The 27,306-nt window shown below is 35.7% G+C and overlaps 1 protein-coding gene across 1 annotated transcript in view; it reads right to left on the bottom strand.

Moving 5' to 3' along the window:
• LOC126267464 (ATP-dependent DNA helicase DDX11) overlaps positions 1-27,306 on the bottom strand; it is a 153,943-nt gene that overhangs the window by 59,935 nt on the left and 66,702 nt on the right. Inside the window, exons 7-8 of the mRNA XM_049972735.1 lie at positions 24,546-24,698; positions 1,635-1,758 (exon numbers count right to left, since the gene is read on the bottom strand). Of these exons, the coding sequence (XP_049828692.1) occupies positions 1,635-1,758; positions 24,546-24,698 (277 nt within the window). The remainder of the gene's footprint in view (positions 1-1,634; positions 1,759-24,545; positions 24,699-27,306) is intronic.

Here is a 27,306-nt window from a genome sequence, read left to right on the forward strand (position 1 = left end):
AGAGTACTGTGTTAGCTAAGAGGTATCCACCTGCAGGAAGTTTTTTGTTTTGTGCATTTCCACTTGTGTCAGAAACAATTGCTGTCTGTGATTTGTTTGTAAATGGTTTGTGCGTAATAAAATCCGTGTTGCTGAAGAACAATATGTACATCATACATCAATTCCATCTGATTTTTGTATGCAACGCAGTTTTGCTTCCCTCAATAGGAAACAGAAGTTTTGTGTGTGTGTGAGAGAGAGAGAGAGAGAGAGAGAGAGAGAGAGAGAGAGAGAGAGAGAGAGAGAGAGCGCACTATATATACTAGCTTGAAATAACATACATTATTGCTGGAGTCACGAACAATGGTGGTAGAGTTTAGGTTCATTTTGCACACTAGACGCCACACATTTTTCAACAGCCAATGGGCATTCAATAGCTTTCTGAGTTCTCTGTCATGAATGTTGTAGGCACTGAAAGAATTAAACATGATTGTAGCAAGTTATTTAGTAACCTTTCATTCCTTTTGTTGCAAATTGTCATGGCTGATGATGGTGGTAAGTGACAATTTCTACTTACACAAGTGAAAGAGGTAATTTGCAAGATAAAAAGCCTTCTTCCAGTGCGAAGCACCTGTCTTCGTGTACCACAACTGTCATTTCGAACAGTCAATCTGCAGTCCCTATTTGTGCATTGATCTGTGCAGACAGCCATCATTCATGAAATAGGCAGCAAGACATGCAGTACATAAACAACTGTACTTCCAAAAATAAATTTGGAGTCATACATTCTTGCCTTATTTTTCATTGATGTGGAAATGTGGAGTTTCAGTGCAGTAATTAAAACACAACAGAATGGAGGAACTCTTGGCACAGAGCTGGACAATGTCATCGTCTGCCAACAGGATAATATGAACGCAGTATGGAGGGGCAAAGCATCTGCAATCTGCTCTGCCTGCGGTTGTCAGTTTTGCAGATATTTTACCCAGTACTTCTCTTTGAAGTAGCTCCTCAACTGGTATCATGAGGCTGAGTTCTCCCAAAAAGGAGAAAATCCCTGGCAGTACTGGAATTTGAACACAGGTCCTCTGCATGGCAGTCAGTCACATTGACTGCTCAGCTACAGAGGCAGACTAGATAATGTCAGTACTGGAGGCAAGTACTGACCAGCAATTCTGTCTCATAATTTAATAGTTTCCTCATATGAATTTTGCTTTTGGTACAAGAAAAGTCTTGATACAAAGCACATCTTGCTGGTGAGTGGGGACATTACTGTACTACGGCAATAGTTTCATTGTTTGTAGCATAAATTTCATTCTAAAATAATTTGGGCAAATATAAAAACTGCTGGAGCTTCTGTTTATTTATTAAAATGTCATTTTTACAAGAATTTACCATAGTCCCAACTTTTTAAGTCATTTAACTCATTTGAATACACACCATGCATAAGTTAGGATAATAACTCTACAAAATTGCAAGCTGAATTCTTCAGGGGAAAAAAACTATATATCTATATATACTACTACAACCAACTTACTATGAGAGAAAAAGGTAAAATACGAGATATAATCAGATATGTTTCACAGAAAGAAACTTATCAGAAACAAAACTCATGTAATATTGTAAAAAGAACAAATTAGTTGAAAGATCAAGCTTACCAAGCAGACGTAGAAGCTTGCTAATTACAAAAATAAGTTGTTCGAGGCGTAGCAAATTAACAGGACTGAACTGCCGTAGGAATCGCTGCCTGTATTGAGAAAGCTGACTATGGGCAAAGCTCAGCTGCAATGAAAATGTACAAAAAACACCATGAGACAAATAAACCAAAGCGCATACATTAATCATTAAGAAACAATAACTAAAGTACAAAAATGTTGCAGATCATAGTTAACAATGAGAGAAATACTAAAATTATACAAAGCTGTTCAAATGAGAAACCAACCAAGATAAGGATAAGATAATGAAGGATATATCAGCTAAACCCTTAAGTTACAGTTATCAGTACTGAAATAATTCAGATTTGATCCTTGTATGATTTTTTATCTCATAGTTCTTAGTTAACTGATTTTCACATCCCTTCTATTTCCTCCCAAATGTCTTTTGAATAAGAAAAGAACTCAAAGTATGATAACCAGTTTTGGAGAGCTTAGTTATGTGGACATCTGTTGTAATGGCTGTTTGTTCATAGTCTTTATTTATTAGATTTTTCTCCACTAATAATGATATCCACCCTAAGCTCTTGTATGTTAATAATACTATTTCAAAATGAAAAAACCTTGGAATTTGAGGAGAAATAATGAAAAATATGTTAGTACCTAGTGCCAAGACAAGAACAGCTACTACTGCTGCAATGGAAGTAGTATAGTTTATCTGTCGATAGTCCATAATTTCTTTTATGAATTGTATTTTTCCTTTGTTTTTAGACAATAGGCAGACATGAGATGTTACAATTATGCAGAAGGAGGGTGTACTGCGATGCATCCATCGCCAAAGGTGCTAGTGCATATCTGTGAGGTGGTACTCAACTCGTAAGTGCCCAGTTCAGATTCTAGTGGAGAAAAGCATTTAAGGTTGGATATAGTTTTACCAGTATTACAGTTCTTCACTCGCCATGCTCTATTTTTATGTTTATAAGTTTTGGAGTTACTTCACCATTTTCAAGGATTAGACATTTTTGAATGTTATATCTGTTTCACTTTCTGTTCTTAGCAGTAAGTGAACAATGCCGTTTTTGAAGTGCATTGAATTCCTCAACCAGTGTGAACTTAATAAAATTCTTTAGTTAACTGGGCCACAATATTATTAAATACAACAAAACCAAAGTTTCAATTGTCTTTGCAGCAGTCTTCCTCAGTTTAATCAGGCTGAAGAAGACCACAGCAAAGACAGTCAAAACATCAGTTTTATAGTATTTCATAAAGATGTGAAGCAATACGCAGAAGTATTTTATTCACACATTTTTGTTTTCCAAGATTAGCACCTCTGATTACATTAACTACCAAATAAAGTATTGTTAATGACTACCTTCTGCACTGTTCATTTACTGCTTACCTGGTAAACTGAAACACACATTCTCTCCCCCCCTCAGCCGCCACTCCCGCCCTCTCTCCCCCCTCCCCACCTGCTTTTTGGAGTATTTATTAAAAGTATCTGCTATGCAGGAACTGTTTTATTTATTTTTTATTTATTTATTGAGTCCTTTGATCATATGTAGTACAGTGTACAGGATGATATTGGACTTATTACTAAGTTCAAAATGATACATATTTAAATAATCATATTTCAAAATGCTACCAATTTCAATAGTTGTAGTTCTTACAATGATACATGTTACAAATCACAGTAGCTTTAGTTCTTAACAGTTATTCTGTAGATATTCTCTGACAGATCTTTCAAAAGCACTAATATTGTGTAAGCATTTTATACTATTTGATAGTCTATTATAGAGTTTAATACCCAGACAGCATGTACCTTTCTGATACAAACTGGTACTGGCTGGGGGTAGATGCAAGTTATATTTTATTCGAGTCTTATAATCATGTATATCTTTGTTTTTTAAAGTATTATTATCATTTCCAATCATATACTTTTTTACGTACATTAGTGTGTGAACAATAAACATACACGGTAGAGGTAGTATATTCAGTGCTTTAAATATTGGTTTGCAGGACTGTCGAGCACCACTCCCTGTCATAATCCTAATGGCTCTTTTTTGTATTCTGAAAGTCCCTTGAGTTGCTGGGGAATTTCCCCAGAATATGAGTCCATACTTGAGATTGGCATTGAAGTACCCATAATAGACTTACAATAGTGCCTGTTCATTTATGCATCGTTTGAGAACCCTAAGAAGATAACAGCCCATGCTCAGCTTGGCATTAATTTGTTCCATGTGTTTGTCCCATTTTAAGTCTCTTTGTATCCAGATGCCGAGAAATTTTGTAGCCTCATCATTTGCAATAGGGTGTTGATTGATTTTTATTTCTGGATATATCAATGTGGTGTTTAGGTGGTTACGGAAATTTGAAGCTACTGTTTTGTTGTAGTTTATTATCAACTGATTTTCTGCTGTCCAATTACTTAGATGTTTTGTAACTGTGTTACTTCTTCTTGTATATCTTCATTTTTTGCTGCTTTTACCAGTATTGTTGCGTAGTCAGCAAACAGTATTACTTAGTGGGAATCAATATGTATATCCAAATCATTGATATATAACAAGAAAAGTAGGGGTCCCATTACCAACCCTTGCAGTACCCCGTAAGTGATTGGGCTTTCTGATGATACATATTCAGTGCATATTCGTGCTCCATCATCTATATGTCTGATGGATACTTTTTGTTTACAGTCGCTGAGAAATGAATGAATCCAATCATTTGCCAACCCCCTAATTCCATAGTGCTCTAGCTTCTTCAATAGGGTTTTGTGGTTTACCATATCAAAGGCTTTGGTTAGATCCAAAAATATACCTGTTGTTTCTTGTTTTTCATCCATTGTTTTTAATACAGTAGATATGCATTCATAGATTGCTGTCTCTGTTGATTTCTTGCTTCTAAAGCCATGTTGAGTATTAGATAGTACACTATTTTTGTTTATACACTTTGACAATTTACTACACTTAATTATTTTTGTTTACAGTTTTCTTTAACAGAAATAATGTCACTTTCTATGGCTTCTTTCCTTGTCTTTCTTTTAACATTATTCCACAGTGATTTCATTTTGCTGTGCGATCTGTTAATTTCAGATGGGATGTGCAAACTGCTTGATTTCATTTTCAGAACCTTTCTTCGTATGTTAAGCTACTTTTTATACTATAAAAGTACTTCCAGATCATTACAAGTTCTGATTATATAAGCCCTTTTGTTGTTGTGGAGAGACTTTCATGCCCGCAATAATCCACGGTTTCTTTAATGACTTCCTATTATTACATTTGATTATTTTTTAAAGAAACCTACAAGGGGGTGCTGAACAGTAATGCCTCTGAATTTTTTACGTGAAAACAAAGGTTTTTAATAAAACAAACATCATTAACATTCCACACCTTTATTCTTCATGTCTACGTATTTATTTCTCAAAATAATCACCCTGGTGACAAACACATTTCTTCCAGTGAGAGATCAGTTTGTTGATACCTTCACTGTATATCAGTTTGACTTCGTTGACGGAGCCATAACGTCAACCCTGTCTGCACTGCTTCATTGCTATCAAAGTGAAGTCTTCATAGATGTTAGCCGAGTTTTGGAAACAGATCAAAAATGGAACTGCACGAAGTATGATCTATGGCAGTGAACCAAACATGCTGGATTGTTGCAGGTGTCGCAGCGCTCTTGTAAGGTCTCGCACTGTTGTGCTGAAGGAGAGGTCGCCCGAGGTATGGACAAAAATCTTCAAATTCATGCTTTCAGTTTTCTAAGAATCTCACAGTACCAGCACAGTTTAAGGTGATGTCTTCTGGCATGAATTCCAAATGCACCTCACCTTAAACATCCCAGAACACTGTGAGCTTTACTGCCTGCTGATGGGCAGGTCTTTAACTTCGTGGGCACCAGTGATTGTGGTGGAACTCCACCAACACTCTCTTGTTCTTGATTAAAATGGTAAACCTAGCTTTCATCATCATGTCACAATATAATTCAGGAACCCATCAGCCTCATGCTCAAAAAACAAAAGAAATTGTTGACAGATGTCCAATCTCATCTGTTTCATGTCAGGAGTGAGCATTTAAGATATCCAACATGCACTCAGGCTTTCTATACTACAGTTCTGCACTAATGGCCTGTACGCACACTCACAATATGCCACAATTACTTGAGAGTTGTGTCTTTATTCGATGATTTTCTCTGACGAGTTCATCAACCCGATTCCTATGAGTCTCGTCAGTTGCCGTAAGCGGTCATCCAGTCCAAGCTCTGTCACACACATTGAGGTGAGCACCACCATCTCCTTCATTACAAGCACAAGCAATCGAACTTCGCACATTATTTACATCAATATAATCATCACCACACACAGCTTCAATTTCTCTGCAGATTACAATTGGAATAATATTTTCTTTGGTTAGAAACTTGATTAAAATACACTGTTTCTCAATCACTGACATAGTTATGTTTACACACCACCTTGTTCAACACTGAAATTCAGAGTCCTCTAGCCTGTCTCTAATGACCTTGTTGTCGATGGCACGTTAAACACTCATCTCCTCCTCCTCCTCCTCCTCCTCAAGAGTCCGCTAGTAGCACATGGTTGTAACTTGTGTCAATGAAGAAGCAGAGTCAACTGAGTAATATGCATGACATTTAATACCTCAGCTGATTTTGAGAGCAGAATAAAAAATTCAGAGGCCCTACTTTTTCAGCATGCCGTCATACTTCCCAAAATGGATCCAAACTCAGTAAGAAAGACCTTGAATTCAGAGGTAGCATTAGGTTCATTTTAAATGTCACCCCCAATCAATATTTTTAAGCTTCCTTTAAAAATTTCAGTAGTTCAGCCATTAATCAGCCTCACACTTTTATTACGGTGTTTCTGAATTAAGTAATGTGACTAATTGTATATCTTGATCTGACTATCTGTTTACAAAAGGATGGACTCTTCTCTTTAACTTCTGCTGGTTGTATGAATAAATTACCTATACGGGATCTACTGTGTTAGGTAATTCTAGTACGGAAATTGATGACTGATACTAAATTATAAGCAGCTAACAGCAACTCTAGACCACTTTTCCTGCCATATCCCTAAAAGAAATTTACATTAAAAATCAACTCAAATTAGTAATACCTAGCTTTTATCTGATAGCATAATAATTCATTAAATTCTTTTATGAAAAATTCCAAATTACCCATTGGAGAACTGTATGCTGTAACAGTCACAAGTATCACATTCTCCCAATATTAACTCATAAGCACATGCTTCCATATCCTGATCTATACAGAACTTAATAATTTCTACATTTTGTATTTACATTCCTTTTATATGACAGACAACCCCTTTATCCATATTGGGACTACATCAATTTGCAGCCAATTTATAACCTCTTACATTAGGATTTCTATCCCTGCGCTTATATGGTCTTCAGACAAAATAAATCAATTTATTTCTAACTATTGATATCATGCAATCACATTAACAACTCATTTACTTTATTTTTTATACATCTAATATTCTGATCTTGCCAAAATGGTAATGAAAGCTGAAGACTGTACCAATATTCACAATGTGAACTGATTAATAATGGGACCTACATACGACAATCCAAACCCAGATTGCAACATATATGTTGTGTGTGTTTTTGTCATAGGTAAGCTAGCAAATATCTTCTGTGTAAAGCAAGAAATCTGCAAGCTTTCAGAAATGTTAGCTTTTATAACAGTGTCTCGACATCTTATCACAAGAACTTTTTATGGCACATTTTTAGTGGTCTGGAAAGTTATTTCCGTTCTTTTAGCTGTAGCCGCTAAAGCCTGACTGGATCTATTCATCAAAATATTTAAATTTAGTCACTAGATTTATTGTTCTATTATTATCTTTGATGTTTGACAGTAGTTCCACCTTTTTAAGAGGTCATTTTACAGCCATTTCACTCTAGCACTTCTTCCAGTTTGTCAGTTTGCTGTGTGGAGCTTAAGCCTTTTCCATCAGGGCTATATCACCTGCAAATGCAAAGCATTCCATTTTCACCCTCTTCTTCTCTGTCCTAATGATCTAGAAAAGTTTGCTTCCTTAAAATCTTCAGACCGGCATGTAATTAGTACTGTTTTACTGGTATTAAGAGCACTACTTTTTCTCTCCCTTTTTTCTGATTAAAAGATATTTTGACTTAACTGTCAAACCTTAATCTTCCCAATGCCCTCACCTTCTGCTTTCTGTAGTTGTACCTGATAAAGTATGTGAAGACATGGCTAAGGGTGAGTCATACATTTTCTTCTTTTCAATTTATACATTTCAGATATCTTGTTTTATACTGTAAAGTGTAACCATACATTACTTTTTTTTTTGTTACAACATGAATTTCCTATTAACATGTTTATTTTCATTATTTATCTTTTGGTATCTTAAACTTTAATAATATGATTGATGCCCCACAGCTGATTCCTACACTGCATTATGCAGTGTGCATCTTAGAATAGAATAGAATAGAATATTTTTATTAGCCTTTCAGTATTTTTCATACAATTGGCTTCGTCAAAGTTTACAGAGGGTTTTACTTGCAGTACTATATTCAAATAGTTACAGAAAGGGGAGAAAAGGAACTAAAGACCTTTTCTTCAGCATTATGTAAAACAATGTTTTCTACAGTAATTAAATACACACATAAGAAAAGAATCACAGTAAATAACTAGCTTATATAATATCAAAACATTTTCTTCACAACTTAGGTAAAACATATATTTTGATGACTAGTTTCTAAGAATTCTTCAGTTGTATAGAATTCGTTGTTTTTTAGCCAGGTTTGCAATGTATTCTTATATTTATTTAGTGGTACTGTACGAGCAGAGCATGGTAACTTATTGAAAAATTTTATGCTTAAATACTTATAGTTACTATGGACTACAGCAAGTCTTGTGGAAGGCAAGTCCAGCAGGTGACTGTTTCTTGTACTGTGTGCATGCACATCACATCTCATGCTCAATTTTTTTCAGATTTTCTCTGGCATATATTAGACAGTTATATATGTACATGCTTGGCGCTGTCATTACGCCAAGAGATTTAAAATAATTTCTGCAGTACTCTCTGGGTGCTAACCCCTCCAGGCACCTGATTGCTTTCTTCTGCCATCTGAAAATACATTCAGCCCCTGGGGAGTTACCCCAAAGCAATATTCCATATTGCAGTTGGGAATGAAAAAAAACATAGTACGAGTGGACTAGCAATTGCTTGCTCACACTGTTTCTTAATTTATACAATAAGAAAAGTACTCATGCTAATTTACTACATAGATAATTAGTGTGTCCTTCCCAAGAGAGCTTTTGGTCTATGATTAGCCCAAGTAATTTCACTGTTTTGTTTTCATTTTTAGTTACTTTGAGATTAAATATTATTTCTTCTGTTTTGGTTTGATTTATGCACAGCTGGTTAGCCTGACACCAGTAATTAGCAATTTGCATCATTTCTCTATTTTTGTCCAGTACACTCTGTAAGTTCTCTCCTGTAGAGACCATTCAACCGCCCACAACAAATATGGCACCAGGGCGTCAAAGCACTGATATTTTATTGTCTCTGTGTAATTTTTATTTTGCAAATGCATTCTTATGCACATTATCTTTCTAAATTGGGCATCGCTAGGTGATGCCCAATAATAGTAACTGAAAACTGGTTATATTTTCTACATCTATATGCAGAAAATAAAGCTATTTCAAACTATCTATGATAAATTAGTTCTTTTGGATACAATTCACTATGGGATAGCACTTACTAGGTAGTTTCACAATTTCATATCTAAGACAGTTGACTGAAAAGTAATGCCTCCACCTTCGTAACTCTTCAACAGTTGGCAGTATTGGTGTGCAGCAGGTACTGGCTTGTTCCATAGTCTCTTCGCTACATCTCCAGTTGGCAGGAAGCCTTAGCATTGAACGGTTGTGTTGTACAGTGTGCAGTATGGAACCCTGAGCAGATGGTCAGTCAATGCAATTTAAGCAATGTGTAGTCATTGAATTCTTGACAGCAGAAGGTGTCACCCCAAAGGAGATTCATCAGAGAATGAAAGCAGTTTATGGTGATTGTGTTGATGTGAGTACTGCGCGTCATTGGGCAAGTAATTTTAAAGATGTTGAGGCAGGAACATCTGACCTGCGTGACAAACAAAGAGTTGGACATCCTGTGACAGCAACCACCAAGCTTAGTCTAGCAGACAACAATTGCTGCTCAATTGCATTTTCATTCTGGGTCATTCCATGTCAAATCAACACACTTTAAATAAAAATTTGACCTCACCCTCTTAGATTTTGCTGAAAGTTGGCATACTTATAGTGGGTACTGAAACTAAGAAAAATACCAAATTTCAATTTTTTATCTAAAACCATTCTTGAAATATGACTATGTAAACTATTCTAAAACCAGCCAAAAATGTGTGAACGGACTTTATTTAAATTGCCCTAGGAGCTGCTCTAATTGAGCGAGAGCTAGGAAAGGTGTCATTTTGCAGCATTTGGCATACTCTTTCCAGGGATATACAACAAAACATAGCTTCTAATTAATAACCTTTTTCAAAATACTAATTAATATTTTGATTGTTTTTACAAAAAGTACATAATTGAAAATTTTCAAAATATTTTCATAACTACTTCATACTGTTGTAAATCACATGGCAAAATATAAATGTGGGACGATGATGATGGGTTCATTGTTAAAAAAAAATTATTCCAGACTCTTGTTTTTAACTAACAGCCATAGTTTGACCAAACTGACCTTAAACAAACAGAAATTTCATTAAAATATATTGAAAGGTAAGTAAAAACAGTATTCGAAATATCAAAACATCACTTTATTAAAACAAAACTAATCAGCATATTTTATAATTGATTGCTTATTTTAAGTTCATACAGCTTAACTAACAGTATATTTACTGATAAAACGAAAAAGTTTAAGCATTTAACTACAAACTAAACAAGGTATGAAAAAGCAAAAGTATTTACGTAATAGTTCTGGTCCATGAGGTTTGGAATGAAACTATTAAAAAAATTAAATCCATAATGCTTGTTTTTGAGTAACAGGTATCTATATCCAGGTAAATTTAATGCAATAGGTTCTAATAGTAATTCTGAAACAACTTTCTATATAATATACATTAACACGAACCTGAAACAAAAATTAAGTTTTGAGTCGAAAGCAGTTTCTCAATAAATTGTCTTGGAACTTCGCAGATTACATTTTAATAAATCTGACTGGGTTTGGTCTACATCACTTTCATTAAGAATACATGTTCTCCCTATCGGAGTAAATGGATTTACTTTCGTGAAAACATCCACAACTGACACCCACAGTACATCTGCATGTGCAGAATAGGAGAATGACTTAGCTGGTCCACATGGATAAAGAAAAGTTATTTTCACTTCATCAAGTTACACCCCCCCCCTCAAAATGTACCCAAGCCACCAGTTTCTGCCATATACAGTGGTGACATAGCCTGATACATCTTGTAACTTCAGTTTGTCTGGTGACGTAGTTACTTCCGTCTCCCAGCTCTGCATATCACCTGATAAGTATTTGACAATTAATTTTGATGCACTGTTGCGATGAAAGCATGAAATTGCTGTGTTCCTTTGATTTTCAATGCCTCTTTAAGCCAGCTTTTTAATACTATTTCTGAAGCAGCATAGTCTTCTTGAGTGGAATATGCAAAATCAACATTTGTTATATTATCTACTGCCCATTCAAATAGATCTCGTGGGGTTTCGATCTGATTTTAGTATGGCCTTTGCAAACTTGCACAAGCTGCCAGTCTCATAACTGAACTCCCTACTCCATCACAAGGCCCTTTCCCATGTGTTATGGCTGAAAAGCGCCACTCAGCTTTTATGTTGAAGTCTTCCTCATGAAGACAAAGGTTCCGGAAGATTTCTTATTTTTGCACTGAGCAGCAGAACCATCAGAATAATAGTATATCTTTTTTGGAAGCATTTGAAATTTATTTGTTAGATAAGAAATAAGCTTCTTTTGAAAGGTGTAAACCGCAACTGTATTGTGCTCCAGGCAATCAGAAACAATGACAAAGCTCTCCTATGCTCAATTTTGTCTTCCTGTTTGTAATATATAACAAAAGGATGAATGGTAATCTGTTGTCTTGTCCAGTGGTAACTCTGAGCTTCATGCTGTAGAACTATACTATAATTTTCCTAAAAAATCACATATGACAACAAATTCAAGATTCCACAAGGTTTTGTTCGTTGTTGTTTGGCAATGAAGTCATGCCGAATCAAAGTAGACATCTTACTACAAAATAAATCTATGAATTCTTCAGAACTTTACTGAACAATTTCCAGATTACAGCGGTCAACTGACATCCACTATCGGAAGTGAACTCGTTCAATTAAGTTTTCATCACAAGAGTCTTGTAAAAGTTTACATATGACAGTTTCTCCAGGGCAATATTCACAGTTTCCCATGTTGCAATCAACTGATGATGGGTTGCAATGCATTTTTGCAATGCACTGCTTATAATTGTTTAAGCTGCTCTTTGTTATGGTATTAGTTTGGCGTTTTCTATCATTAATTTTATGTTTTGGTGAGTTGTGCACACACATACAGTGTGTGTGCCACTCCAGCCAGCAAATACACAATGTTTCGGTCTCAACTTACCAAATTTAGAGAAACCTATTTTTGTGTTAGGAAACTTGTCTTTAAAATGTTTGTAAGCTTCTTTTAAGGTTACACAAAATAAGTCTTTTTGATATTTTTGGTTTACTTCTGCTTGTTTCTGTAATTATTGTACAATCTTTAATACCTGGCATTGCCCCACTAATTCATCATTTTCATAAAATGAATGTACAGTTTTGACAGTTTCTGTTGGTAAACAGTTCCCTGGTTTTGGGTTTGGACCTTCCATAAATCCTCTCTCTTTCAAAATTGTTTTGGACTGCCGAACAATGTAATTAGGAGCATTAAATTCCCTCATTTTCCCGACACTCTACTTTTCAGGTAAACTTGTAAGACTTATTAGTTTTTTTTCTCTACTTATAGCATTACTGAAGTTTGTTTTGAGATTTTGAAGAAAAGATTCATCAGTATGAGTATCTGATGAAGTTTCAGCAGCAGCCAAAAGTTTACGTGTCACCGATGAGGAGATTTTTTTCACTTTTGATTTGGCAACACCTAGATGTTCCTTTTTTCTTATCAACTGGGGACTCGCCTAGTTCTTGAAGTGATGTGTTAAGTGTTTGAACAACTACTGAAGTTGCAGTGAAGTCAGGGTCTTGGTCTGGAATGATTATCTCTGATCCAGAAGAATCTTCTTCAACACTTTTATCACTGATGGCCTCTGGTGTATTTTTTCAATGTGGTTACATCTCTCCTACATTTAACACAAAACCTGCCACTGCTAGGTATCTGTGGAAATAATTTGGGCATCCATGCTGAGACATTCCTCAGTTTTTTTTCTGTATCTAATAAAATGATTTGACTTCTTCAATGGGTTAGAACACTGCACTCTTACAGCACTGCAATTTTACTTGGTTCCATATTGACACAAAAACCACTTATAAACTCTCCTTCAATTTATAGATTTACTTGTAAACGAACTATTAAATATACTAGACACAAACTGTTCAACACAGAGGTAACAATTTGTTTTGCACTAAAACAACAGTGCACAATAATGCTGTAGGCACACTAAGCCTTAGAAGGTAACAGTCTTGAATCCTCTGAACAATGGTTCCAGTCTCTGAATGATCGTATAGACATCAAGCACTGTGCTTGCTTCAACTTGTTCACAGCCTGCTGCATACATGGACAGGAACACAAGCATGCTCAGCCTTCATACAGTGGCTAAAGTCCGTGCTACTGAAATGTGCATTTTTGGACCAGAAGTATTACATCAATAGTCTATTTACAAGTTTTTCACACCTTGTTCAAATCTTAGCTATAGGTCCCACACTCAACATTTCATTTTGCCAGTTAATAGACTATTAGTTTAAACTGTAAGAAACAAAAAAAAAGAAAAAAAAGGGGGGGGCAATCAATTATAGAAAATTGTGTTTGGTTTTGTTTCAAGAAGGTGATATTTTGATATTTCTAGTACTTTCTTACTCATCTTTCAGTATATTTTAATGAAATTCCTGTTTGTTAAAGGTCAGTTTGGTCAAACTACGGCTGTTAGTGAAAAACAAGAGCCTGGAATAATTTTGTTTTAACAATGAACCCATCATCATCGTCCCACATTTATATTTTGCCATGTGATTTACAACAGTATGAAGTGGTTATGAAAATATTTTGAAAATTTTCAATTATGTACTTTTTGTAAAAAAAATTAAATCGAAATATTTAATAGTATTTGGAAAAATGTTATTAATTAGAAGCTATGTTTTGTTGTATATCACTTTGAAAAGAGCATGAAAAATGCTGCGAAATGACACCCTTCCCAGGTGTCTATCTCAATTAGGGCAGCTCCTAGAGCAATTTAAAAAAAGTCCGTTCACACATTTTTGGCCAGTTTTTAGAAAGTTTATATGACCATATTTCAGGAATGGTTTGAGGTAAACAATTGAAATTTGGTATTTTTCTTAGTTTCAGCACCCACTTTAAGTATGCCAACTTTCAACAAAATCTAAGAGGGTGAGGTCAAATTTTTATTTGACATGGAATGACCCAGAATGCAAACGTAATTTAGAAGCGATTTCTGTCTGCTGGACTAAGCTGCTTGCTGTGGCGTGAGCTACCAAAAACTGAAGTGTTCCCAGATCTTTCATTTACAACTTAATGATGTTTCACATATGTTAAACATTAACAGTAGCTATAAAAACAGTTAAGCATATTTCTACATTAAAAGTTATTCACCAGACTGTGAATTTATGTATGTGGTGCATGTAGAAAATTGAATGAACTGCAGCTTCACTATCTGTGAGGTGACATGAATATTGTATTCTTTCAATAACTGTGTACTTGACATTACCACTCAAGAGGAGACAACAGTTGCAGTTTACCACTGATGGACCACCACCGTCTGGCTGCCAGCAAGGTCACACGTGTCACATCCCACGTACATATAAAGCATTGAATAGAGCTCTCTCAGCAATGATTTGGAAAGTAGTCTCAAATTGTTTTAATGCAATTGTATTTACTTGCTTCTTTGAATAAACATCATTTTATAGTGACTGGATTCCAAATTTCATGTCGTCTTTGTTTGCCACATTATTACTTTTCTAATGTTACTGTTTGTTAATTTCTTTTCTCTCTTATTTATTTTAATTATCAATGTACATATCTTTTGGGGAATGTACTTTGACATGTGTGTGAAGCAATTTTACTGGGTAATTTTACGTATTTAAATGCTGCATTTTGTAAAATGTGCAAGCTGTTACATCTGCCATTAGTTTCCAGCCTCTGACCGATCAGAATCTCACATTGCTGCAAAGTATAAACACAATGGGTGTTTAAAATTTCAGAGCTGTCTAATGACTGGCTTATTCTGGCACTCGTCACATGAAGCATTCTCATAGTCGTCGGTGAGCTTCTTGTTTTTCTAATTGCCTTTGGGCGATCGAACAACTGGTGTGACTATATTTTTCAAAGGTATTCATGGGATTTTTATAATTTATATCCCTTTGGGTTTTGCTTACTACATCTGAAAATGACCTTTACAGTAACTCCAATGGTAAAACAAGTTGTTCTGGAGGGGGAAAAAAGGCACAAAACTGTACTTCATTACATTTCAAAGTTAAATATTTAGGAATATTCACAATCAAAATTCACTATTTAAATCTTCTGAGTGGCAGTTTTGTTAGATATGGTGTCATTTTGTGGCAAGACAATTTTTTTTCCAATGCTGTCTTATTGAAATCTTACAGTCCTAGGCTTTCAATTTCGAAATTTAGTGGTGGCCCAAAAATACTAACGCGAATTCTTTACAGACGAATGGAAAAACTGGTAGATGCAGACCTCGGGGAGGATCAGTTTGGATTCCGTCGAAATGTTGGAACACGTGAGGCAATACTGACCTCACGACTTATCTTAGAAGAAAGATTAAGAAAAGGCAAACCTACGTTTCTAGCATTTGTAGACTTAGAGAAAGCTTTTGACAATGTTGACTGGAATACTCTCTTTCAAATTCTAAAGGTGGCAGGGGTAAAATACAGGGAGCGAAAGGCTATTTATAATTTGTACACAAACCAGATAGCAGTAATAAGAGTCGAGGGGCATGAAAGGGAAGCAGTGGTTGGGAAAGGAATGAGACAGGGTTGTAGCCTCTCCCCGATGTTATTCAATCTGTATATTGAGCAAGTAGTAAAGGAAACAAAAGAAAAATTTGGAGTAGGTATTAAAATTCATGGAGACGAAGTAAAAACCTTGAGGTTCGCCGATGACATTGTAATTCTGTCAGAGACGGCAAAGGACTTGGAAGAGCAGTTGAACGGAATGGACAGTGTCTTGAAAGGAGGATATAAGATGAACATTAACAAAAGCAAAACGAGGATAATGGAATGTAGTCAAATTAAATCGGGTGATGTTGAGGGAATTAGATTAGGAAATGAGCCGCTTAAAGTAGTAAAGGAGTTTTGCTATTTGGGGAGCAAAATAACTGATGATGGTCGATGTAGAGAGGATATAAAATGTAGACTGGCAATGGCAAGGAAAGCGTTTCTGAAGAAGAGAAATTTGTTAACATCGAATATAGATTTATGTATCAGGAAGTCGTTTCTGAAAGTATTTGTTTGGAGTGTAGCCATGTATGGAAGTGAAACATGGACGATAACTAGTTTGGACAAGAAGAGAATAGAAGCTTTCGAAATGTGGTGCTACAGAAGAATACTGAAGATAAGGTGGATAGATCACGTAACTAATGAGGAGGTATTGAATAGGATTGGGGAGAAGAGAAGTTTGTGGCACAACCTGACTAGAAGAAGGGATCGGTTGGTAGGACATGTTTTGAGGCATCAAGGGATCACAAATTTAGCATTGGAGGGCAGCGTGGAGGGTAAAAATCGTAGAGGGAGACCGAGAGATGAGTACACTAAGCAGATTCAGAAGGATGTAGGTTGCTGTAGGTACTGGGAGATGAAGCAGCTTGCACAGGATAGAGTAGCATGGAGAGCTGCATCAAACCAGTCTCAGGACTGAAGACAACAACAACAATAACAATGAGTCTACAATATGGCGATCGAAGAGGAAGAGCGTGTAGCGAGTTTCCAAGTTTGGGGAAACGAACAAGTGGAAGAAAAGGAAGTGGTAACTGTTACTGAAAATATGGATGAAGGCTTATTTCTTAAATCAACACTTGGTCTCAAAACAGAAGTACATGGAAAAGATGGAACAGTAAGTAAGTTGCAATTGCTGTTAATGAAAACGGAAGATGTGGGCAAAAAGGTAGAAGCTATTAGAGAATCACAAAAAGAAGTGGGTAAAAAAATAGGAAAGCTAGATAAGATGTTTGAGCAAAAACTGAAGGAATAAAAACACGAGTAGGAATCTGAGTCAGAAAAGAAATTTTCTGGTTATTAAAATTAAAAAAATATATTATATTAAAATTAAAATTTTGGAAGAGTGGACAATTAAGTTTCAGATATAGCCAAAGAATTTAAATTTGAGATATCTGTAAGACAAGGAAAATTTCAGATGATATAAATGAAAACTTAGGCTGCTTGGGGGATTTTGGATTGGGAAGGCAGATACACCAGATAAATAAGAGCTGTTTGAGCATTTTGCTTCAGGATTTCTAGAAAAGAAAAACAAAGCAAAGTCCTTGAATATTGCTAAAAAGCATCATGGTACTGTAGGAAACTGCAGTATCAAAGAGTACTATGAAAGGCTGATGAGTAAATTAACATATCTGGATGGCCCATTGAGTGAAAGAGATACTATGGAGGTACTAGTGGGGAAGTTGCCTTCTAATAAGAGATGTGTGTTAACAGAACACAATCATACAATTAAAGATTTCCTAAGTAGAGTGAAGGATGTAGACAAGTGGCAAACAAATTCTTCACTTCACAAAAAAAAAATATTCTGAATGTTGTCATGAGACAGGGATCAGACAAACAGAATGAAATAAATAAATGTGAGAGGTCCACAAGAAAGTGGTCAAATGAACTTTTAGGGATAATAATAGAGATTATTCCAAAAGGGAGGGGCCCCAAGTAGAAACAAACTCCCACAACAGCAATTGCCCATTCTGAAGGAGGTCAAGCTTTCGGGCTCACAAATGTTACAAGCTACCTTCATGAAACAGAAAATAGAATTTGCAGTCATGGTATTTCATTTTTTTGTTTATTTATTTGTTTATTTATTTATTTATTTATTTGTCCATCTTTAAGCATTTACATGCAATCGATGTCCTCGTGAGTAATGTACAATTTACATATTAAGAAATATAACTATTGTGAGGTATCACACAAAGCTAAAGTATACATTTTAAAAGAACATATATAATAAAGGAATACATTTTATACATAAAGATATCCCACATAACTAAAGTGTGCATTTTAAAGAATGTGCACAATAAAAGAATACATTTCATACATGAGGATTTTGCCACATGCTTAACAGTTAAATATGGAACTACAGAGGAAAAAAGCTTAGGAAGAGGTACAAACAGAGTTGCAAGTTGTTTTGTAAGTCAGGTCTATTTTTGAAGAGTTTTCAAATTCTTTAACACTGTAAAAAGCTTTGTCTTTCAGCCATTTTTTAGTCTTACTTCTAAATATATTAAGAGAGACACAATGTGCCTGCACAGGTAATGTGTTGAAAAGCCTTATTCCCATGTATTCATAACTGTCTTTGTGTTTTCTTGAGTCGAGTTGTTGGTATGTCTATCTTAAATGTTTGACGAGTGTTATGATTACGAACGGACTGCCTAAGGTTGTAACTGTTAAAGTTTTCTTTTGCGTACAAAGGGCAGCTGTATATAAAAATAGAAGGGACTGTCATTATCTGTAATTCTCTGAAGTATGACCTACATTATATGTTATTTTTGGTAATCCCAGAGATGCTCCTGATGGCTTTCTTCGGCCAAATAAAAATTTTCCTGGACCATGGAGAATTACCCCATAGAAGAATATCATAGCTAATATGGCAATGAAAGAATGCATTATAGTAATTAATCAGCAGGCTTTCAGAAACACAGGTGCGTAATTTTTTCAGTAGATAGATAACTCGCGAAAGCTTTGGAGATATGTTGTCTATGTGACTCTGCCAGGTTAATTTCATATCTAAGTATATGCCAAGAAGTTTGGTAGAAGTGTACTCAATATCAGCATTGGATAAGCTGAAGGATATATTTCCAGTCTTTTCACAGTTAATAGCTAACTCATTCGCTTTGAACCACATATCGCATAATCTGAGAATATCTTTACTCTGCTCCTGCAGTTTATTTATGTCCTTCCCTGAATTGATGAAAGTTGTAGCATCTGCGTAAAGTACAGATCTGCACGGCATATTGCTGGGCAGGTCATTTATAAATATTATAAACAGTAATGGCCCAAGCACTGATCCTTGGGGAACACCTCTAGTGACATTCAGTAACTGTGACTTTTGACCGTTGTAGCTTACAGTTTGCTTTATGTTATTGCGATATGATTTAATGTGGGAGAGTTTCAGATCCCTAACACCATAACACCATAGCATTTCCAGCAGTATTGTGTGGTTTACAGAATCAAATGCTTTGCTTAAGTCCACCAGTGTGGCTTCAGCAGATAACTTAGATTCAAAAGAAGATTGCATAATAGCAACAACATTTTCAACAGCATTAATTGTTGATGACTGGGCCCTAAAAACATATTGAGACTTAGTCAGTGTATTGTTTTTTGACAAATGCATGTTAATTTGCTTTTGTATACAATATTCGATTATTTTTGAAAAAATAGGTATCAGAGAAATTAGATGATAATTATTAGTGCAGGATTTATCACCCTTTTTGTGTAATGGAATTGCTACTGTCTTCTTTAGACATTCTGGAAAAATACCACTGTCAAATATCCAGTTTATGAGTTTGCAGAGAGGGAATGATATCAAGTCGATTATTTTTTTAATCACAAACTTTGAGAGGCCATAAATATCTTCTGATCTGGAGTCACTTAACTTTTCCACTGATTTAATTACCTCGCTTATTTCCACATGTCCCCAATTTTACCATTTTTTACCTTATCATAGCATATCAAAACCATTAATCTTAGCTTCTGTCAATATGGTGTGAACCACCTATGTGGAGTAGTTCGACCATGCTTTCTTGCCATAGTTTTGTTTCGTTTGGTAATCACTGGACAGGAGGTATTGAAAATTTCAGATAGAGTACTAACAAACCTGCTACAAGCCTCCTCAACATTGTTGGAAGCATATATTATATTATTCCAGTTCAGTGCCTTCAGCTTATCCCTGAAGCTATTTATGCTTTTATCATTTAATAACCTGACATACCGGGTTGGTTCACAATCCCCCATTGTTTCATTAATTTTTAGTTTTACCGATATACCTTTGTGATCTGTCAGATGATCGACATTAAGGAGTCCCAATTCAAAATCATCTTTATGTATATTTGTGACAAAATTGTCGAGACAAAAAAGTTGTCTTGTGGGACTATAATTTGCACAGAAGAGATTATGGGATCTTAGCATGTTAAGCAAATTAGTATTTTTGTGTGGTTTTTTCCCTTACATCAAAATTTAAATCTCCTAAAATTACTGTCTTGTGTTTGGTATCTTTTCCTGTGCTGTGAATAAGTTTATCTAAATACTCTACAAATTGATCGGCATCACTATCAGGAGAATGGTATATTGAAATAACTTTGAGTTTTGATGTTGGTAGTAGCATGATAGCCGCTTCAAGAATGCCTTTAACACATATGTCCTTAACATCAAGCACAGTATATCTTAACCCTAGGTTGTCACTTATATATAGTGAACAACCCCCATAACCTTCATTGGGTCTGCAGTAACTTGTAATTAAATTAAAACATGGTGGTACATACAGTTTTATCTCTTCTTCTCTTAACCAGTGTTCATGAATACATAATACTATTCTATTGTTTCCATTCAATACAACACCAAGTTCATCAGCTTTATATTTCAGAGATCTAATATTTATGTGCATGAATAATATTGATTTTTCACAGCAAGAGGGAAGATGCGTGGTGTCTTTTAAGTCTGCTGCTGGTAGCCAGGCCCCGTTTTGACAACGTTCGGATACATCTAGTTTTCTGGGCTCAGAGTGAATGGTTTGAAGATTATTTTCATCCTGCTGGAACATATCTGTTAATATTTTGCCAGGCAGACCAGAAGGCTTTACAGGTTTCCCTGGTCCAGTGGTATTACTGTAAAGATGGCCATTTCTTTAATCACAGGTTTGGTAATCAGTTTCGATATTAATCTTCTTCCTTGGTTGTTGAGGTGGAATCCTTGTTGTGTATAGCACTCCCTGCCAAACACGCTAGCTTTAATGATTGTGGTATTTTTGAATTTCGAACACAGGTGATATAGCAGTTTGTTTACTTCCAATACCTCGCGATTTACGCAGGATTGTTTTGCAAAATCATATGCAAATGAAACATCGACAACACTTTTTTCGATGTGATACTTGGTAATGCCCTTCTTAAACCTTTTATTAAGTTCGTACGGTTGTTTTTCGCTATGTCATTTGTTTCAGTCATAATTATGACAACATCAGCTTCAGAAGCCTTTTCGTTAGTGTTTTGCAAGACATCCTCGGCTTCTGCTGAAGGATACACATACCCCAGACACTCGAGATTTATGTTTTCATTAAACTTGAAACATTACGACCTTGGCTATCACTCAATAAGGTAATTTTACAGGCTTTACTTACTAAATTTTGACCATCACACTGTTTCACTCCTGTTTGAATTTCTTTTTGATATTTATTAGCACTATTATGTTTCACTGCATATGTTACCTGTTTGCTACTTTGTTCATGAAACTTGCTAACATTCACACTGCAGGTACTTAAGCTGTTTTTGGCATTATGCTGCGAATGTTTCTTGTTCATCACTTCATTCACAAAACTTATTTACATTCACTATACAGGTTTTTACACTGTCTTCTACCGGGCAGAGCTGAGAATATTTGTTTACGTCTGTGAACCTTACTCTTCTTGGTGGTTTATTTACTACTGCTAAGCTATTATTATGGCGAACCGTTTCGCACAGCGGAGGTTCCTTTATGGTAAAGGTTACCTTCGATATCTGTGATTCGTTATTTACTGCTTCTGAAGTCTCACATGTTCTCTGAGTGAGTCTTAGATGATGATTTTCTTTCTTCAGGTATACGATTTCTTTATGTAGGACTTAAACAGTTTTTTGCAGACTGATTATTCGTTCGTTTAGCTTCATCAGTAATATCACTGTTTTTTACTACTTAACTATAACTTTCATACACACGCGAATTACGAACACTAACAGTTGCCGCCATCTTCAGCAGTAGTTGCAACCCTAATTTTGGTACTGGAATGTGTGACATCAGAATCTCTTGATTGAAAATAATATGTCTGAAGTTACTTATGGAAGTACTGTGGAATCATTGAGGTCATGTATGGAAATGTATTCTCAAATGTGTAATGGTTCACATGGTTCTGAGCACTATGGGACTTAACTGCTGAGGTCATCAGTCCCCTAGAACTCAGAACTACTTAAACCTAACCAACCTAAGGACATCACACACATCCATGCCCGAGGCAGGATTCGAACCTGCGACCGTAGCGGTCGTGCAGTTCCAGACTGTAGTGCCTAGAACAAATGTGTAATGGTGTCGAGTACATGAGGAGCAGCTAGGTGATGGGGAAGGGAAAAAAGGCAGGTTACAGAGAAAAAGTGATGATAGTAAGGAAGATATTAGTGATAGGAATTGAAGTAGAGATCAGGAAGAAAACAAGGGGATGTATTTCTTTAACATAATAGTTTGAAGGAGGTGTATGAGGTAAATGGAAGGAAAACTGTTTGAAATTACCCAGGAGATGAATACCAGAAAGTCTGTGAATGACAAAATAGATGTAGATGTTGAGAATAAAGTTAATGTTTCTTATCATTGGTAAAGATGAAGGCCTGGCAATGTGTGAAAATTAGCCAAAAAAAGAGTGTTAAGCTGCATGAGAGTTTTTCAGTAAAACCTTATCCTACTGTTGGTACAAAGAAACTGAAAGGACGATGGAATGTGTAGTTACAGAAAGAAGTAAGAGAGACTACAACAGCCCTTTGATTGTTGTAAGTAAAAAGGATAGTTGTGTAAAAGTTGTCACAGATGGTAGAATGTTGGACACAATAGTGAGGCAAGAGACTCATCGTCCAGAAAGTATGGAACGACTACAAAGTGAACTACATGACAAGTCTTGATTTAAGAGTTGGCTATTGTCAAGTGCCACTTGCTTAAGAATACTGAAAATATTCAGCTTTTTTAGTAACAGATGGTGTTATCAGTACATACTCTTGCCCCTTTTGAATTGAAAATTAGTAAATCCATATTTACATGAGCATTAGACCAAGTTTTAGGACTGGAGCTGAGCCCCAAAATAGCCTTATATGCAGATGGTCTAATTACCACTGAATCTCGGGAAGAACATTGTAACCTATAGCATGCTTTAAGAAAAGAGAGCACAATCATTAGGCTTAAAAAACATGAATTCGTTAAGAACGAGAAAATTTTTTGAGTAATCTTATCCATGGCTGGCATGAAAGCTAATCCTGAAAAGATAAAGGCAATAATAGAATGCCTGTCTCCCAAAAACAGGAAGCAATTTAGGACTTTTTTAGGTTTGTGCAATTAATAGATGCTTTATGCCTCGTCAAGTCTTGAATAACACATGTTCAATTAACTTATTAAGCTCTAAAAAAGTTTTTACTTTGACAGACTAATGTAAAGAAGCGGTCAATGAACCTTATGAGGCTATGAGGAAGGAGAGAATCTTGTACCCTCCTGACCACAGCCAGCCACTTTGTTTAAGAATACATTTGAGTTGCATGCCATTGGCCTAGAATTGTTGCAGAACTTTGGGGATGAGGAGAAGGAAGATCATAGAACAATAGCTTTAAAAAGAAAACTGACATTATACATTTCAATACAATGGTATAAATTCATTTTATAATCATTTTCTGTTTGACTGTGAACTGTAATGCTACACATATTTTTTTGTTTTATTTCCAAGTGCATGACTTTAATCCCCCCCATTAACTGGTTTCTTGTGTATCATTACTCTCTGTAAGGCATTTATGTAAGTGTTTTACTGTTATGTTGAATTTAGTATTATTCTGATGTATATTAAATAACTGCTGTTTAATGCTATGAATGCTGTATCTCAAAGTTACAAATAAATGTATTCAAACACTAATTAGTTTTACAGTCACGTGTTTCATACGCAGCAATGACATTTTATCAGAAGATGTTACAGGAAACATCTGATGATAACATGGGGGGGGGGGGTCACATGTGACGATACTGCTTACTGTGAGTGTATTTTCTTCTTCTTCTCACTTTATATATATCTTTGCTGGTTCAGATCTCTTGTTATATAGTGTGAAGTGGAACTGAACATTACTTCTATAATGTTAGAAAAGAAATTTTCTATTATCATGTTTATATTCATCTTTTGGGCATGCAATAATTACACATACTTTTTTGTTTCCAGTTTTTCATTTATGACTGTGTACACAGCGATTTCCACCAATTTGTCTTATTTTGATTACTCAAAATGTGTTATAGTATTGTAATTCAACTGCAATGAACAACATGAATTTACACACACACACACACACACACACACACACACACATACACAGACAGACAGAGAGAGAGAGAGAGAGAGAGAGAGAGAGAGAGAGAGAGGAGATGGAAGGCACATAATATTTTAGGGAAGAAAGTTAAGCAAAAGTGAAGTCTTAAAATTCTGAGCTTTAAATGTGATTTCAGGTGTTATGCTGCCAAAGGCAAGATTACCTGGTGTCCAGTAATTTCACAGCTATGAATGCCGTTCACACTCTCCAATAGATTGTGAGCTTCATCAATTATCACAATGCTGTCTTTCAGTCGTATTCCACTTGCTTCACGTGTTGACTTGTGCAGTAGAGTATTGTAGGGGATAAGGACAACCTGGAAACCAATATCCCATGAATACTACTTGAAACTTGTTTGAAGTAAATAATATTTTTAAAAGCCAACCAACAAAGACATGGTGAAGTGAGACAGCAATTTCCTTTAAAATGTGAAAGGAAAATGCAAGCAAGAAACATTAACAAAACACAAAGAGTTGCAGAAAAAATTTGAAGTTTCAATTATTATACATTATAGCCATGACTGCTGACACAGATAAGTGGAAGCACAATGATAATTTATTGCTTTATAACATATAACATTGTTAGTACCACTTTCTTCATACAAAACGTTAGCACTATGACGCTTTCCAGGCAGAAGTACACAGCTGTACGACAACACATGGGTATCATGGCAGAGTGTACAATTTTAAACTATATCACCACGTTGACAAGTACTCACGCCTAGTCTCATGAAAAATCCTATAAGGTTCACTGGATCATACCTTTGTTTGTTTCATGAGTGTACAACAATGTCGGTGACTCAGGCATTATTTATCTTTAATTATTGTTAATAATTTGTCAGTATAGTAACTTTGTTACAAGATATAATATTGGAAATGATGTACAATGGTTTGTAAATGTTCTTAGAACTCTTTGCAAGGATCTATGGAAAACTTCTCACAGCTTGGACGAAACACAGATCCATCATCCTTTACGTTCCATAGTGTCAATCAAGAAGAAGAACCTTCAGGGTTGTGGAACAGACCAAGATACATATTAATGACCACAAGAAAATTGTAGAAACTTAATCTGTACACTGTACATGAATAAATTATCACTATACTCCTTAACACTGTTTGTGTCAAGTCCATTACATTGTAGATAATTCAGTGAACATTATTTAGTGTTGTTCCCTTCAAAGGTAGTGCCAACAAAACACGATCCTACTTTATCACTTAAGAGAAAAACAGCAAAGCTATGAATTCTGATCTACTAGACAATGTGACAAAAGAATTTCCAAACACGATCTCCCAGTTTACCTAGGCTTCACAGCTTGCCTAAAATCCACAACAAATGCATTCCACTGCGACCTATTATTAATGCTATTGATTGTCCAATCAACAGATTTGCAAAATATTTAAGCAAATTATTAGTTGCTGAAAAAATTGCATTAAAATCTCACAAATGTTCACTGACATAATGAAGTAAATCAGAATTAATCCAGATGAAATTTTGGACTCTTCCTCTTCCTGTGGAAGGTAATTTAAGTTATTAGCAGACCAGCTTCCTCACGAGACTAGTAAATCATTTTGCAATACTTTGAAGACTACCTACCTTTTTGTATAATGATGAATTTTATATAACTGACAGAATAGCTATGAATTCTTCATTTCTTACATCAGTGCCTAATTTTCACTATGGAGCATTCAGATGACATTAAATTCAGCTCTATCTGCCCATCTTGCTTTTTTCGTTGTGTTTATGACACATACATGATCTGCACACAAGGGATCAAAGTTCATATGTTCGATCTCACTGTTTACCCCAAGTCAAAACATCGTGACTTATACATCCATCCACAAAGCTTTCATCATCCGGCCCAAAAAGAGTACCATTTTTATAAACACTGGTACACAGAACTAACTTTGTTGCATCAGTTGTTCAGCATCATGCTGTATAGCCGGTGTATCCATAGGGCTCCATTCATACACTTGGCTTTTGCTGGGTTGCCATTACCTGTTGTTACGCTCAGTTACTTCCACCTGTATACATCCAGAGTTTGGTGCTGCTACAATTCACAACTTTCCCTAGCAATACCATTGCACACTACATTGTCGTATGGGGCTGAGCATTGGCCATGGCAGCCAGCTATTGACAAATTAGCATCTGTTGCACAAGATGCCGCCCGCCTAACTTTACTGCCTGGAGGGGGACCTCAACTGTATCGCAGCCATTAAAATACTATCGCTACTGTCTTTCAGAAGGTCCAGCATTCACCACCTATTTATCACTAAGAATGTACTGAATGGCATGGAATTTGATACAGTTTGCTGTCATACTGTTGGTTGACCCTGAACTTCACAGCTGCCCATCTAAAATGCTTGGGTTGAGAGATGCCATCCCATCATGATCAACAGACAGTTATCCCACCTCAAATAACACCTTTACAAATCTGATCACTAAAGAGCCCTCAGCACTGAAAAGTTACAGAGAAGTAAACTCAAATATCTACCATCTAACTGTATCAGTATTGCCAATCATATTCCTTCATCACAGACATCGACAGAAAGCTGTTGTAGTATATGGAAGTTTTGGACTTCGTGATATCTCCATCATACAATTTCATGAACTACATATCAAAGGGGTAAAATACAGGGAGCGAAAGGCTATTTACAATTTGTACAGAAACCCGATGGCAGTTATAAAGAGTCAAGCGACATGAAAGTGAAGCAGTGGTTGGGGAGGAAGTGAGCCAGGGTTGTAGCCTCTCCCTGATGTTACACAATCTGTATAGTGAGCAAGCAGTAAAGGAAACAAAAGCAAAATTCGGGGAAGGTATTAAAATCCATGGAGAAGAAATAAAAACTTCGAGGTTCGCCAATTAGATTGTAATTCTGTCAGAGACACCAAAGAACTTGGAAGAGCAATTGAATGGAATGGACAGT

Source organism: Schistocerca gregaria, chromosome 4 (genome assembly GCF_023897955.1).
Source record: "Schistocerca gregaria isolate iqSchGreg1 chromosome 4, iqSchGreg1.2, whole genome shotgun sequence".
In the NCBI taxonomy this organism is placed as follows: Eukaryota; Metazoa; Arthropoda; class Insecta; order Orthoptera; family Acrididae; genus Schistocerca; species Schistocerca gregaria.